This window comes from Megascapheus bottae, chromosome 10 (assembly GCF_031878675.1).
Source record: "Megascapheus bottae isolate mThoBot1 chromosome 10, mThoBot2.hap1, whole genome shotgun sequence".
NCBI classification, from domain to species: domain Eukaryota; kingdom Metazoa; phylum Chordata; class Mammalia; order Rodentia; family Geomyidae; genus Megascapheus; species Megascapheus bottae.
This window is the reverse complement of record NC_143518.1, coordinates 33,477,306-33,493,568: the sequence shown is the minus strand read 5'-3', so window position 1 is coordinate 33,493,568 and position 16,263 is coordinate 33,477,306. Positions and strand designations below refer to the sequence as shown.

The window sequence follows — 16,263 nt, the reverse complement described above, 5'->3', positions numbered from 1 at the left end:
TAGCTAAGCTAAGGAGGAGTCTTCTTCTCAACTTTCCTCAGAGGGGCACATGAAATATTGCTTTTTTGGATGAGTTCATGTGGCTTGAACTCTGGGCCTAGCCACTGTCCCTGAGCTCTTCCGCTCAAGGCTGTTGCCCTACCCCTGGAGCCAGAGCCTCACTTTCCATTTTCCAGTGATTACCTGGAGATAAGTGTCTCAGGTTCTTTGGTGCCTAGGCTGGCTTTGAACTTCAGTCTTCAGATCTCAGCCTCCTTAGTAGCTAGGAGTACAGACATGAGCCATCATGCCCAGCTCAATATTACTTAAAAAAACCCCAGTCACTCGCAGAACTCAGAGCCATCTTTTAAGTCATGACTTAAAATGACTTATAGGTGCTCTTCTATATTGCTGTCTAAATCTTAAATATAATGCTTGTTTTCATGGAGTATGTTACTGGTTTCTGTATGAGTCAAATGCCCCTTCCTCCCCAAACAAAGCAGGTATAGTAAAACCCTACACTAAGTGGTTATCTGGGGCTGACTTACGTTTTATGTGATCTAATAACTGACCTTTTTAAAATCAAACTTTAAACATTTGTACTGGATGATATGCTTAATACAATACTAGGATATTGATTTATTCATTTTGTTACCTAGTGTTCCAGTCAATCTAGATTTCTTTTATAAGGCAATGGCATGCTGTTATGTGATGCGTTATTTCAGCCAAAGATATGTTACACACATCTTCTTTCCGGTCTTTGGATTATTTTGCCTGAGTTGTAAGAATGAATCTATCTGCATGTAATGCCCGGCAAATGTACTGAGCCACCTTCAGGAGAAATGCTGATGCCGAGACTCCCTGACTTTTGTCTAGGTTCATCTCTGTGAAGTGGAGGGAATGGAAAAATTCAAAGACAAAGAGTTTGCACTAGATGTCAGTGCCAACCAGCCTGTCCTGGTGGCTGTGAAAATGCTCCGAGCAGATGCCAACAAGAATGCCAGGTGTGTATTTAAAATATTTCTTTTACTTAATTCCTGGAAATTTCTGAGCATATTATTTTTCTTTTGATATGGGAAGGTCTGGGAGCTGCCTCCCCACTTTGCGATTGCTGTGCTTTATTTCTGTGATAGAGCCAGAACACCTCTTTTTCTCCATCTCTCTCAAATACCAATGTGTATTTCTATTGCATTTATCACATACTTCCTTCCTGACTCCCACTGCACAGCACTGTACTTCCCATCACACACAGCAGTCTGGATACAGACTTCTTCAGGCACTCCACAGACATATGCCTCAACGTCATTACCTAATTTTCCAGTGACTTTTTCATATCACATGCATATCCCCTGCCAATCCTGTTCTGCTCTCCTTTGTTCGCCTCTCTACTTACCTATCCTTTTTTCTCTTTTATGATCCTTTTCTTCTATCTTCAGCATCCCCCTCCCCAAAGAGAAGCTACCTCTATTTGGAAATATAACCATGGACCTCAAAGCAAAATAATCCACAGTCTTTTAGCAGTTTTCCAATTGGGTAATAATCTCTTGGATCCTTTACTACATAAATCACAAGTTTCCAGCCACACTCTGCTGTCTGACAACCTTTCCATTACAGTGATGGTGAGTTAATCCTCAGCCAGAGAGGCATGCTGACTGTTTGTGTCCCTGAGAAACCTGCACATCTGGATGGCATATGCATCTTCCCATTGTATTGTCTCACTGATAACTCATAATGAGAGTAACTAATTGTTCTTATTCCCCCAATTATCATTAATTCCCTGGATGGCAATAGGTTTCATTAAACATCTTCCAATCAACAGGATATAAAAGGAAGAGGAGAGAAAGTTGAGGGAATAGAGCTGTGAAGGTTTTCACATGTTAATTGAGAATTTTAGTCTGAAAGAATGATGGTGATGATCTCTGAGTTCTGTAGAGAAATGTTGTAGTCTTTGTATTATTATTAGCAGATGACTGGAAACAGAGGCAAGGAGAAAAAAAATGCAGAGAATATGGAAATTCTTTATCTAGTGTTTTGGTTAGTGAAATTTGTTGGACTCCATCTATGCCCACTCTGTTTTGCAGTGATGGATGGTCTAGGCTCTGAGCCCTCCAGTGCCACTGAAGTTAATAGAAAAATACCAAAAAGGAGATATTTAATAAGGAGTCCATTGTCATAGTAGGACTGCTATTTCAGAGAGCCTATAAAACTACAAGAGGCTTGCATGTTCCAGCAATCACTCTAGCAAGTCACCATCCTTGGCTAAGTGAATTATTTTGAAATAGCCTTGCTTTACTACAGTAACCTTTAAATAGCTCTTTTTAAACACACTACTAAATTTTGTTGTAATTAATTTCTGGTGCCCACTGTATACATATACATATTCATATACATATACATACATACATAGACACACATACAGACCTATTGATGTATACATACATGAATACCTAGAAAATAAAATAGTAGAAAATAAAGAATTATCAGAGCATGTTTATCTACTTTGCCAAAAGATCCATTGTTTTATTAATAGTATGATTCTAGCCGGGCGTGGTGGCTCACTCCTGTAATCCTAGCTACTCAGGAGGCTGAGATCTGAGGATCTCAGTTCAAAGCATTAAAGAATGTGAGACTCTTATCTCTAATTAACCACTAGGAAACAGGAAGTGGGGCTGTGGCTCAGGGGTAGGGTGGTAGCTTTGAGCTAAAAAGCTCAGGGATAACACCCAGACCCAGAATTCAAGCCCTATGACACCCCCCCCCCCAAAGTATGATTCTGTGTTGTTTTTTTTAATGGTAAACACCCTCACCCATTTAAGACACTATCTTCAGTGAAAAATTCATTTTTTCCAAGGAGTTTTAAGCACCATATATTTGATCCTGTCAATATTAGGTGCATTCTGTATGGCAGACATGTTAAATACTAGGGATGCAAATGTGAGCAAATCATGGCTGTTCTTAAAAATGCATCATATTGGCCGGGCATTTGTGGATCACTCCTTTAATCCTAGCTGCTCAGGGGGCTGAGATCTGAGGGGTCACAATTCAATGTCAGCCTGGGGCAGTCAAGTTCCTGTGAGACTCTTATTCCAAATTACCACACAAAACTATAATTGGTGCTATGGCTCCAGTGGCAGAGCCTTGAGCACAAAGAGGTTCAGAGACAGCACTCAGGCTCTAAATAAGGATTCATCACACCCTACGAAGCGTCAGATAAGACTGCTGTAGGTAGCGGATTTTCTGTCCTTTCTAAGTTTACCCAAGGGGAAGGAAGGCTTGTTGTAGAGGATAAGAATAGATATTCACTGTGTACATTTTCTCTCTTGGTTCGGACTCTGGAAACCTCTGGTTTTATATCTGTGTCCTCTGAAGAAATGATTTTCTTAAGGAGATAAAAATCATGTCCCGGCTCAAGGACCCCAACATCATCCGACTGTTAGCCGTGTGCATCACAGATGATCCTCTCTGCATGATCACGGAGTACATGGAAAATGGAGACCTCAATCAGTTTCTTTCCCGCCACGAGCCCCCCGCCTCTGGCTCTGACCACGCGGCCACTGTCAGGTAACTCGACCAGGGGTCACTTCTTCTCAGTGGCCATGCAAGTCACCTGGTCTGAACGTGGAAGTGGGGAGTCTGGTTGCTCTGGGCTGGCAGGGCAAGTTGGCTGCTGTGGAGGAACTGGAAAGGATTCATTAAGGATAGAGATGTTAGGGTTGCATCAGCCTGACGATGTGTACTCTTCATGCCTTTGTGCTTCCTTCTTCTTCTTTTTCTCAGCTATGCTAACCTGAAGTTTATGGCTACCCAGATTGCCTCTGGCATGAAGTACCTTTCCTCTCTTAATTTTGTCCATCGAGATCTGGCCACACGAAACTGCCTGGTGGGTAAGAACTGTACCATCAAGATAGCGGACTTTGGCATGAGCAGAAACCTGTACAGTGGGGACTACTACCGGATCCAGGGCCGCGCGGTGCTTCCCATCCGCTGGATGTCCTGGGAGAGCATCCTGCTGGTGAGTTCCCAGGGCGGGTAAGCTCTGGCCCAGCCATGGAGGGGCCCGGAGCCAGAGAGGGGTGGGGACCAACCTGAAGCTGTAGGAGGAAAACTCCGCAGGCCTCGGTATTTCCTCTGGTTTAAGCGATCTTTATATATTTATTATTATTGTTGTTGTTTATTACATATTCTATTTATTTACTTGATTGTTTCGTGGGTCATGGGGCTTGGACTCGGCCTGGGCGCTGTCCCTGAGCTCTTCAGCTGAAGGATAACGCCCTACCCCTTGAGCCAAGCCCTATTTCTCATTTTCCAGAGGTTAATTGGAGATAAGAGTCTCAGGTCCTTTTGTGCCCGGGCTGGCTTTGAGATCCTCAGATCTCAGCCTCTTGAGTAGCTAAAACTTCAGGTGTGGGCCACCTTGCCCGGCTTGTATATATTTTATATACTTATTTATTACTACTTACCACTTGTGTATTTCTTTTTTTAATTGTATTTTATTGTCTGGGTAACATATACACTTGTGTGCTTCTGCTGAACATTTTCATACTCTATTACAGAAACTTTAGAAGAAAAACACTAAACATTATGATTAAGGATTTAGTACACATTTTTTCCCACTCTTTCCACCTACTGAATGGTCTTTTAATTTAAAATGTTATCATTTAAAGAAATGTTATTCACCTGTAATATTTTTCATTCACATTAATTTTTCCCATATATCTTTTATTGTAATTAATAGAAGGGTTACAGTATATACACCAGATAGAAGGTGCATTACTTCACAAACATCGATACCCTTTCTCATGTCTTGGTCCCCATTTCCCTCCTCCCACCCCGCCCCTCATCTTGTTTTCCCCTTTCCTATCCAATTTCAAATAACCAAATAAGCATATATACAATATGTCAAATAACAAGGTAAAATACTGTAACATTATGAGATAACCAAGGGACAGCAAAAGAGGTGAGAGATAACAGTACATTAAAGACAATAATCACTCATTCTATGGCTTTTGTTTCTATATCCTGGAGGTCCTTTCATTTAGTCTTTCACATTAATTTTATAGCCATGTTTCTCATTATTTAGGTAGATCATAAGGTATTTGAAAGACTTTTGCCATTCACATTTTAATTTCATTATTCTTTGATTTATGACTTGGGAATAGAATTCTGGGTATCCTGCAGCATGGATAAGTAATATTTTTTCAAACATCCCTTAGGGAGTATGATTTCTGACTGACTTTTCATTGCTAATTTTGCAACTATTCAGCTAACTTAAGAGACTAGTAGACTATAACTTTTTATTTCCTCCAATGTTGTACTTTTTGCCTTTTATAATACAGAAAAAAATCTGAGGAAAATTCTTTTCTTTTATAATCAACCTACTTATATCTAGATCACATGCTAAGAGGATTCATAAATTCATTTTGAAATAAAAGACATATTGCGATCTCTTCTCTCATCAGGATAAACACTATTAATGTTTTCATATATTTTCTTTGAGGATGTTTCTTTTGCATGTATTTCCGAATGAAATTTTAATTAAATAGTCATATACAAATTATGTTATATATCTTTAAAAAATTTTTTGTTGGTCCTGGGGCTTGAACACTGAGCACTGTCCTTCGGCTTTCCTCAATGCTAGCACTTGAGCCACAGCACCATTTCCAGCTTTTCTATGTACGTGGTACTAAGGAATCGAACCTGGGTCTTTGTACATGCTAGGCAAGCACTCTACCACTAGGACAAACTCCTGGCCCATATCTTTATCTTTTACTTAATATTTTGCTGTTTCTAATGTCATTAAATATCTTTGAAAACATTATTTAAATGACCACATACTATTCTATTGTATGATGTAGCCTGTAAACTGGTAATGTCTCTATAACTTAATATACTTATAAACTTTGTAATTTTCTATTAGTAAGAACAATTTATGGCATCAGCCAGTTTTAAAAAAGATCCAGGCAAAGTGGCTTGTGCCTGTAATCCAGGCAAAGTTAAAGGTAGAAATCAGAAGGATAATGATGACTATCAGCCCAGGCAAAAAGTTGGGTAGTAAAACCTTAGCCAATGAAACAAAAACCAAACCAAACAACAACCATCTGGGTATGATGGCATGCCCTTGTCACTCCAGCTATGTAGGAACTGTAAGTAGGATTGTGTTTCAGGCTGACCCGACCCAGACAAAAAAAAAAAACAGTTCGAGACTATATCTGAAAAAAACTAAAACAGAAGCTGGCTTTCTTGCTCAAGTGGTAGAGTGCCTGCCTAGAAAGTATGAGGCTCTGAGTTTAAACCTCAGTACTGTTCCTCAGTCTTCATAATGGTCTTCTTTAATCAATATATGTGAATGTCTCTATTTTTACCAGTTTCTAATATACCTAAGCATTGCTCTCCCTAAAGATTATATGTAGTGTCAAAATGACATATGGGGGGATCTCAGTTCATATCTATAAAATTAATACAATTTAGAGGAACGTTGGGGTTGGAAGTGATGAGGAAAAATGATGAAAGGCGTAACATCAATCAACTTGTATAACTGCTTTGTTGAATGGCAGGCAACTCCTTTGCAGAAAAGTATAACTAGAATGATACCTGATTAGCTTTCGACTTTAATTATAAACTCAGTTCTACATCAGTATATCAAATACATTCCTTTATAGTGTTTTAGAGTCCCTGAGATAATGGATAGGTGAATAAATAACGCCATTGGAAACAGGCTACTTATGTTGGCAGATGGGAAATTTAAATGATTTGTTGGGTTTTACATTTAATATTGTGGGACATCAATTCTCCATAAAAGTTTAAGCAAAATTGCCAGTATTTTTCAAGAGTTCTTGGGAGGAAGATTTATTCTGGAAAACGTAGAGAAGCAACTAAGAAATGCAAAGATAATTTTAATATTCATTTTTGTATTCTATTCAAACACTGTGTTTGACAAGCAATATCTATAACTGAAATATTTAATTTTAATTATAGTACACGTGACATTATATTGTATCAAAATGCAATAACCCAAAATACATAGCAAGTTTGTTCTCAACTAGTGCATAATCATGGGGAAAAAAGATATATTAGTCTAAAATTCAGAGAAACTTGGTTCAAATCCCACTTTTTCCATTATTACTGGTCCCATTAACCATGGTAATTTAGTAAAACTCTTGGTATCATTTTTCCAATCTAAAATTTAATATCCTCTACTAGTAGCGTTATTGTCTGCACTCAGTTGAAAATGTGTAAGCATTTAAGGCATCCTAATGACATTTGAATCTTGTTGCTGTCACTTGTAATGTCTGTTTTTCAAGACTGATTATCACTGCCTGGGGAAATGACAGTCTTGGATTTGTCCAGGGACTATAACTAGATTCCTCTCTATCGCTAACATAATGACAGTTGACTTCCTGGTCAAATTTTGGTTTTCCAAGAGATGTATTCCCAAATCTACCTGAGAGCTTAAAAGTGACCCCTTTGACATTCAGTTGGAGAATTAAGGTGGTTGACGGCTGTAGTCCTTTCCATTTTGAGCCTCATGTCCAAGAAAAGGGAAATGTAGCTGGGATCATGAAGAATGGCCTGCTTTCTGATACCTTCATGAACACCTTGGCAGGGTTAGCATTCTTTTCCCTTGGGAAAGGAGGAAGGAACAACTACATTATGAAAATATAACCTGCTCCCATGAGGACAGGAGTTGTTCTGATTCCCCTCCCCACCTTCCTTTTCTTTTTACTTAAACAGGGCAAATTCACTACAGCAAGTGATGTGTGGGCCTTTGGGGTGACTTTGTGGGAGACTTTCACCTTTTGCCAGGAGCAACCATATTCCCAGCTGTCAGATGAACAGGTTATCGAGAATACTGGAGAGTTTTTCCGGGACCAAGGGAGGCAGGTAAGAAATGCTGATGGTAGGTGGATTGTTCTAGAGTGGTCTTGAAGAAAGGAATATCCTGATTTAATTAGGGCAAGCCTAAACTGAATGATGAATTCTCTGGATAATTATCCAGACAATACGAAAGACATTCTCCAGGCATCACGGATGTATCTATTGGTTAATCTATTGGTTCTTATAAATTGATTCACAAAAGTCACTGTCAGACTCCTGTCACAAAGGTAGTAGAAAAGAATATCTTACTTCTTCAATCAATACTTTGATCTATATCTTGATTTATATTATCTGATTTGTCTTCCTTGTTGAAAGAAAAAGTAAGGGTAAAAGGGAATTAAGGATTATTGGTATTTGCCTAAATATATCTTAGTATAAAATATGGCTGTGGTTTGGACTAACTTGCAAAGTTTCTGGACTTGTATGTCCAGAAATAGACAGATATAACCTGAACTTTCTATTCCTGGAAGGACTTTGTTTTACTGAGCCAAACTATTGATGCTTTCCATGACTTGGGGAAAACTGGGTTCTCAATCCTAGAAGGCAGCAGAGATGACCTGGAATTGGCAGAGTAGCTTCTTAGTGTAGAAATAGTATTTGGCAATTTCAGAATCATAGGCTAGAATTTAGTCCTAAACCCACCCATAGTGGTGTGTACTGGAAAGCAGAAATCAGATCTCTTCTTGATGGGGCCAGTACAGGGAGAGAACTTTAGGATTAGGAGCTCCACGAACACACTGCCTGCATCCCAGTTTCTAAATCTGGCTAAGATTTATTCAGGAAATGGCAGCTTCCATCTCAGTTATGATTAGCTAAGCTGGGAAACAACTTCCTATGAGTGGACCATAAATTACAGATTTGAGCTCCTTTTGCTTCAGTTCTGTTTTTACATGAAGGTAGAGCTTTCCAAAGGGTTCATTAGAAAACCTTGTTCCAGAGAATTGGAGAGGACAAAGGGAGCCTGAAAGGGCTGGTATATAGGCTAAAACCCTTAACGAGTAGGAAAACTACGTATCACATCGATTTCAGGAAAGTGAGAGCAAATAAAGCACCCTTCTTTTTGTTCCCCTCATTTTATTAAGACACATTTTCTCTCTTTCCCTTTTCTTTCCCCCCACCCCAAAGATTTACCTTCCTCAACCAGATATTTGCCCCGACTTGGTGTATAAGTTGATGCTTAGCTGCTGGAGAAGAGACACCAAGCATCGCCCCTCCTTTCAAGAAATCCACCTTCTGCTCCTTCAGCAAGGGGATGAATGATGCTGCCAGCGCCTGCCAGCATTCTGAGGGACCAGGTCTTTCCGCAAGATCTACCACTCACCTGCACCTAAGCCACTCCATCTGGACATATAATGGACCTGAGAGATAGAGGCTTGTTCACTTAGCTCTCTCTGTCTCTCTCTCACACTCTCTGTGTCCCTTCTTCCCACTCCCTACCACTGACTCACAAGTACCTTTTATATATATATATATGAAAGAACTAAAAAAAGAAAAACTAGCCTAGGACAGATCAAATCTAGTGAAAGAAATTGTACTTGATGTACCAAGTATTAGATAATGAGGGCTAGAAAATTCAGATAATTTATAAAAGTGCTGATTATGTGTATAACTGTGTGAATTCTACAATCATTTTTTAATGTTAACCTTTTATAAAATAACTTCAGAAAGAAAAAAACACTTGAAGAATAATAATATCTTGAGGAACGTGATATTGGACTTAGGGTGAATACTTGGTTGCCATGGCAGATGGGAAATCTTGGCATGCAGGAACCAATTCCAAGGAGCTTTCTGGCTTGGCCTTTGGACATGGCCCACTGTCAGATTTCCTTTTCCTATAAATTGGATGACACATGCTCAAAAAGCCCTAAGTTCTTGAAATATGTATTTCCTTCATTCACAAGTAGGTTGAAGACAGCACAGGAAACATTGGAAGCTATGGGTAGGACTGGCTGCCTGCTGCAAAGTTGTATGAAGGGCAATTTGTCTTTTTATGTACTTCCTGCATGGAAGGACTCTTGAATAGATGTTAGTTATGGAAAAGGAGGTCTATGGAGGACAGGTGATGCTATTCATTATTCATTTGTGAGGGTCCTCTTGCTTGTCTTGTTTACATGTTTGATGTGCATGTTGTTATGACAGCCTGCTTTAAAAAAATCAGAGACTAATGTTTTGACATCTTCATGGAAGCTTCTTTGTTTCATCTTGATTTTTTTTTATTAGGGCTGGATTTCTCAGGCACAAATACCTAAAGGCCCATGTGTCGTAGATCTGTTCTGAGCATCCCCCGAAGGTTAACCTAGGATCAATTAAAGGAAATTGCAGGGAGACTGATTCCTTCTCCTTACCGAATACATCACCAGAATCAGATATTCAGGATTGGATAGGCTGCTCCAGAGTGGGAGAGTATTTGTCATCACAAAGCCTCATGGCACAAGCTAAAGAACTCTGCAAGAAAGATGGAGGCTTTTCCACATCAGATAGGTTATTGTATCAGATTATATTTAATGTGCTTTTAGCCTCAACAGTCCTCACATCCAAGGAGGCAAAGAATGCCAAACCACTGCTATTGCTTAGTGTACTTGATATGATTGGAAGAGAAATGCCAGGCTTTGGTGGCAGAATTCATGGAACTTGGTACACTCCCCAGCAGGAGTCTCCTTAGAGCAGATTCTAAATTCCCACACTGGCAAAGTGAAACTTTAATTCCCACTGAGGAAAACCAAGAAAAGACAACAGAGTAAACTTCCCAAGTTGAGAAGAAATAATGTTGACCCACAAGTCTGCCTCTGTTTCCTTCTGAGTCACCTTTCCTACAGTCTCTCAGAAATGTGAATGTTTCTCTGTTGAGCCTTTGGTGTCATTCCAGGCTACAACAGGAGTGTACATCTAAGTCCTTATGTTTCATTTTGCAACTCATTTTCTGACCCTAGCAAATGGCCTTTTGCCATGGTTAAGCTATGATTCTGGGCTTTATTCCTTCTTAAGGTTCTCTTTGGAGAGAGCATTGATTTGAGAGGCAAGAGAATATTGCCATGAGAAATTTTATTGCCCTTCTCCCTCAAACCAAGTATGCCATGTTAGACAAGTTTTGATGTCTGAATTTTCCTTCATCTGTACAGTAGAAATTGAATTAGATGGTACTGAAGTCTCTTCTAATCCTGATATGTCTGTCTAATGGTTTTGGGAATAACTGGATCTATAATTGTGGTTGATTCAATACATCTCCTCCTCTGAAAATTGAGGTCCTGGGATAAGTCAGTGTATTAGTAGCAACAGTAACACCTTCCCTATTCTATACTGGTTTAGACTGCCAACGGGCTTCCACATACATTCTCTCATTTGATATGTGCAATGACAGATATTTTTTGTTTTATAAATATGAATTGCCATACTCTAATTTCTAAGTGTTAACTTTCTTAGAAGAGCTGTAAACTATACCCTAGATCATGCCAAGACTTTTATGTAGCAATAATAATAATAGCACCTCTCCTTTCAATGCCTCACATCTCCACTTAGTACCTTTTAGGATTTTCTATCCCAATTAACTGTATCCTATGATGATGTATATATTTAAAATGAAATTTCAACATCTGGATTTCTTTTATCTTGAGTCATAAAAGTGACTGCTTTCCAATGGTTGCCAAATGCATATTTCCACACATAGGTACTTAGTTTCTGAGTGAAAAAGGTTCCATCTTCCAACAGTCAGACCTCTCTAAATCATGTGTTTAATGTCTAACCTCTTCACATTAGTTAAATTTAGAGTTTAAAGATAATTCATACCTAGATTAGAAGAATGAAGCTCAGGTTTGTTTGGAAAAGAAAACAGGTAAAAGGATGAGAAGCTGTAGGTCTTCATTATCCTTGAGTTTAGTTAACTTCTTCTTGATCTAGATGACCATCCTGTCAAGTTTGTGATTTTAGACTGTGAGGTATAAATTTATACACTTGTTGGTTAATGAGCTGGTCACTAGGCCCAGATCTTGTCCTGCTGCCCAGAAACATTTACATGCATGAAATGCCCTGGAGGAACATACTGTGGAAAGATCACTGTTTAAGACTGTACAATGAAGAGAGTTGTATGCAAGTTGAATTTTTTAAAAAGTGGATATATGAATGTGCATGTGATTGGATGGAAGGGGTAGACAGAAGGCTCCATTAGGAGGGGCAGTGAGAAGGCTGAGGACCTTGGGAAGGAAGGTCTTGCAAGGTAGCTGGTGATTGCTTATAGAATCTTGTCTGAAGCATGAAAGGAAGTCTCTAAAGAGAGAGCTGAGAGAGACTAGAAAAAAATAAGTGAGTTGATTAAAGTGTGGATATTAAGGAATTCTGGGCTAGAGAGATTATAGACATAGTTGTTAAAAATGGAAAGTCAGATACTTTATGGGAAATGTGAGGGAGCTTTCATTGTTTCATATTTTGGGGAAAGAGGATGTCTTCTGTGGGTATAAAAACATACAACCATCGGAAAATGAATGGCCTGTTTATTTCAGAAAAATTGATTGAGGAAAGCAGTTGGGTCCACTTTGTGCTATAGACCACTTTGAGTTCAGGTAAGCTGAACTCAAACAGCTAAGCTGTTAAAATGATTCTTTTTGGTACAGGAATAATGAGAGATAGGGAGTTTATCATAGTTCCAGATTCTCTGTTTTCTTTCCTCTTAGACTGTTTTAATGAAATTCATTTCCCACAATGCATCATTGCTAGAACTAGAATGGCCATAGGCAAATGTGGAAATGGTAGGCAAAGTTAGGCAAGTCCGATATCTACCCAGAGAGATGTGCCATGTTGTGAACACATGTTTGTCTAGTCTCATTTAGGCATCCCACAAAAAAGTCCTGGCATGGGGCTAGGGCATGTGTTTTAGGTAAAGGAGAACAGAAGGAGGGGCAGGTCTGAATTAGAAAACGGGAGGAAGATGTTCCCAGGAAATATTCTGAAACAGAACAGCATCTGTTTTGCCCCAGACTACAAAAATGAAGAGAATTACAGTATAGGACTATTAAGACTTTGATCCCAAGTTGAATTCATAGATCTGGAATTTACCATCTTGGTCCTTTCTTCTCTGTAAGGTCTTTGCCCTATGGCAATGCAAGTGCATGTGGTAGGTCCCTGAAGCTTCTGGAAGATGCAAATTCTGTTGTTCTCTGGGAAATCCTTTTGAAGTGAAATTTTACATTCTTATAGAAACAGATGAATATCTTTCCCCCTGGGAAGATTAGGAGTGCTAGATTAGGATAGTTTATGGTGGTTTGATTTCTACCATTTTGTGTTGTCTGCTGCAGCTGGATGTGTTACTTGGTGATAGAAGACTGGTTAGTGGGGTTTTTTTTTTTTTTTGGTTGCTGTTTCCTTTTGGAAAACTAGTTTATTTGAATTAATTTAAGACTCCCAATACTTCTTTTGCTTTTACAAAAGAACAGAGTGGCCTTTCACTAGATCTAGTTTTTCTTCACTGACAGTGTTTCACATAGTCCATTTTTTAAAATGTGTGTTTGTTCTGGCATTTGAACCCAGAGCCTGACCATTGTTCTAAATGCTTTTGTGCAAGGTTACCACTCTGTCACTTAAGCCACAGTTTCACATTGGGCTTTTTGGTGAATTGGAAATAAGAATCTCTTCGACTTTCCTGGCTGGGCTGCCTTTGAACTCTGACCCACAAATCTCAGACTATCTAAGTAGCTAGGACTATAGTCACGAACCACTGGCATCTCAGTCCATTTTTAGCCATAAGATACCACCATGTATTCTGAGCCATTTTCAAAACCTGGACATTAATATTGGTATACCTAAACTACTGGATTTATTTTGGCTTCTGCCATTTTCCCACACAAACTCATTTAGTAGCTCGATATGTTTAACTCTTGCTGATTGGTAACTTGGTCTAGTTTGGATGCATCAGGCAAGATATTATCTGGATATGAGAATAAGAGACTAACAAATTGAATAAGAGAATAACAAATTCAAGAGAATAACAAAATGACTTTTTTATTATCAATAGGAAGTATCAGAAACATCCTGCTTATTCTGCTTCTAACTTTTACGATAAGTTTATTTGGCACCTGGAACAAGGTAAGAACAAATTAGGATTAGACAATATAGAAAAGAGACTAAGAGCATCTTGTTGATAGGGAATTAGGTATGGAAGAAAGTTCTAGATGGCTCTTGCTGTTCCTACAGATGAGTAAGATTTTCATCCATGACAAGAAGAGGAATTTAGAATTAACGGGTATATTGGTGAAGAATTAGAGGACACCATAGATAGCAAATGAAATAAATGTAGCAGAGTTTGTATATGAAGGGTAAGGATAAAAAAACCTTAATGTATGATAAAACACGGTTTTCAGAGCAACAGAGTGGTTTTGTTTAGGAACATATTCTTACTTTGAAGAGCAATCGCATTGCAGTCAATTAAGTGCCAACAAGCAACAACCTGGGGAGAAGTTGAAACTGCTTTTTTTTGGATTCTAACTTTGAGTTCTGTGGTCTCCCCTTTTAAGTTGTCCTGTGTATATAAGAGTCACAAGATAAGAATAGAATGTGTTTTGTAAAGTTTTTAGCACATAAATAAACACTTTATTAATGTAGTGTTCAAGTCTGAGTTTTGAATGAATAAAACATGGAAATAAAAATGTGTCATCTAGTGTAGTGCGTGTGAATTTAGGGAAAATACCTTTGCTATGTATAGAGGGCTTACTTACAAATAAGAAAAGAGGGAAGAGCATGCCCACACTTGCACCAGGTACAGTAAATCTTTCATTTACGTGTTTTGTAATATTGCAATTGATCTATGTCTCAGTCTAAAAGATAAGAACTATGTGTAAGACACATTTACAGAAATGTCAGATAGTTCTTGAAAGGGAACTAGATCTAAAGTAAAGGCCAGACTTTGGCTCCAAACCCAGCCAATCATTACTTTCTCTTCTAGACACAGTCAACAACATTTTGTGTTTCTCCAGGCAATATCATCCAAGCTAATCTGTGTTCATCCATAATCACAACTGCATGTCAAGGGAGAATTTGCCAAAAGTCTTAAGAAAAAGACTTAGTTTTTTCTTGTTTTCTAAAACAGAAAAGAAAGCAACTATTTTCTGAAATAGAAGCATGAAAGTAATTGAAAGGTGGAAGCATTTCTACAAGCACGTTAAAAGTCTGAAATCTAGCCTGTGCATTTAACCATTTTTCTATTCTTCTCCCTATTGTCTGGTAACTTTTTCTGAGGACCAAGTCTCTGTGGCTATGTGGTACACTCTTCAGTGAAGAGGAAACATCTGGAATTTGTTCTGCAGGCTGTGGAGTACAGTTTGTCTTGTCAAGGGGTAAATAACAAACAGATTTAATTTTTGCTGAAAATTATCATAGCCATTCAAAAATAGAATACATAAAATTTCTTTGTATTAGAAAAGTGTGATACTAATGTATATTTTCTTTATTTATTCTCCGTAAGTCTGTTGGATGATAACTTGTAAATGACAATGATTAAAGATTCATGCTACTGATGGAGCCTTATTTTCTGTGTTCGTAGCACCAGTTCTGGGCCTCATTACTCTTACTTTACATCATTTTGGAGATTTGATGGGCTACAGAGGCAGAGTTAGGTGGTATGTGTGGTATGGACCCCTATTTGTTGGGTCTATTCAACAGAAGGTTATTTCAGTCTGTTTGTAACATATTAGTTTACTGTAAGAACTTCACAATTTTTGGTCCTGTTCAGAGTTAACTGATGATCCTTTGTTATTGTTACTGTTTTCTTTTTTAAAATTTTTTACAGATTTTATTAACATTGATTTTAACATCATATTTCAAATGTCATGTTTAACAAACAAGTATTCAAGAAGGGAATATTTTTTAAATGCAATGATATTTTATTAATGTCTAAAGCACATACAACAAAAATGCATTGTAAGTTTCTAATAGAATGTTCTACAACTTTTTTCCCATATATTTATTATTGTAATTAATAGAAGGGTTACATGATATTTGCCAGATAGATGGTGCATTAATTCCCATACATTGATACCCTTTCACATGTTCAAGAAGGGAATTTCTATATACAATCACTGGAACATAGATTTTAGAACATAATTAAAATTAAGATGAGGGTTTGTATGTCATAGATACATATTAATCTATATAATATGTTATGTGTATAGAGTATATAGCCCTTTATAGATTTTTTATTGTGATTAATAGAAGGGTTACATTATATTCACCAGATAGAAGGTGCATAACTTCACAAACATTGATACCCTTTCTCATGACATGGTCCCCATTTCCCTCTGTTACTGAGTTTTCTTATGTGATAGAATCCAAATGAAGTCTGTCCTAGACTGCCTACACATTTGCAAAGTAACAAAGTGACGTGTAGCCAGAATACAGATCCAAGCTTCATAATAGAGATGACAATGA

General features: G+C 38.1%; 1 protein-coding gene across 1 annotated transcript in view; it reads left to right on the top strand.

The window, feature by feature from the left end:
- Ddr2 (discoidin domain receptor tyrosine kinase 2) overlaps positions 1 to 15,353 on the top strand; it is a 47,604-nt gene extending 32,251 nt beyond the window's left edge. The window contains exons 12-16 of the mRNA XM_090340588.1: positions 856 to 983; positions 3,349 to 3,540; positions 3,757 to 3,991; positions 7,711 to 7,860; positions 8,980 to 15,353. Of these exons, the coding sequence (XP_090196714.1) occupies positions 856 to 983; positions 3,349 to 3,540; positions 3,757 to 3,991; positions 7,711 to 7,860; positions 8,980 to 9,114 (840 nt within the window). The 3' untranslated portion in view covers positions 9,115 to 15,353. The remainder of the gene's footprint in view (positions 1 to 855; positions 984 to 3,348; positions 3,541 to 3,756; positions 3,992 to 7,710; positions 7,861 to 8,979) is intronic.
- Positions 15,354 to 16,263: the final 910 nt, after the last annotated feature.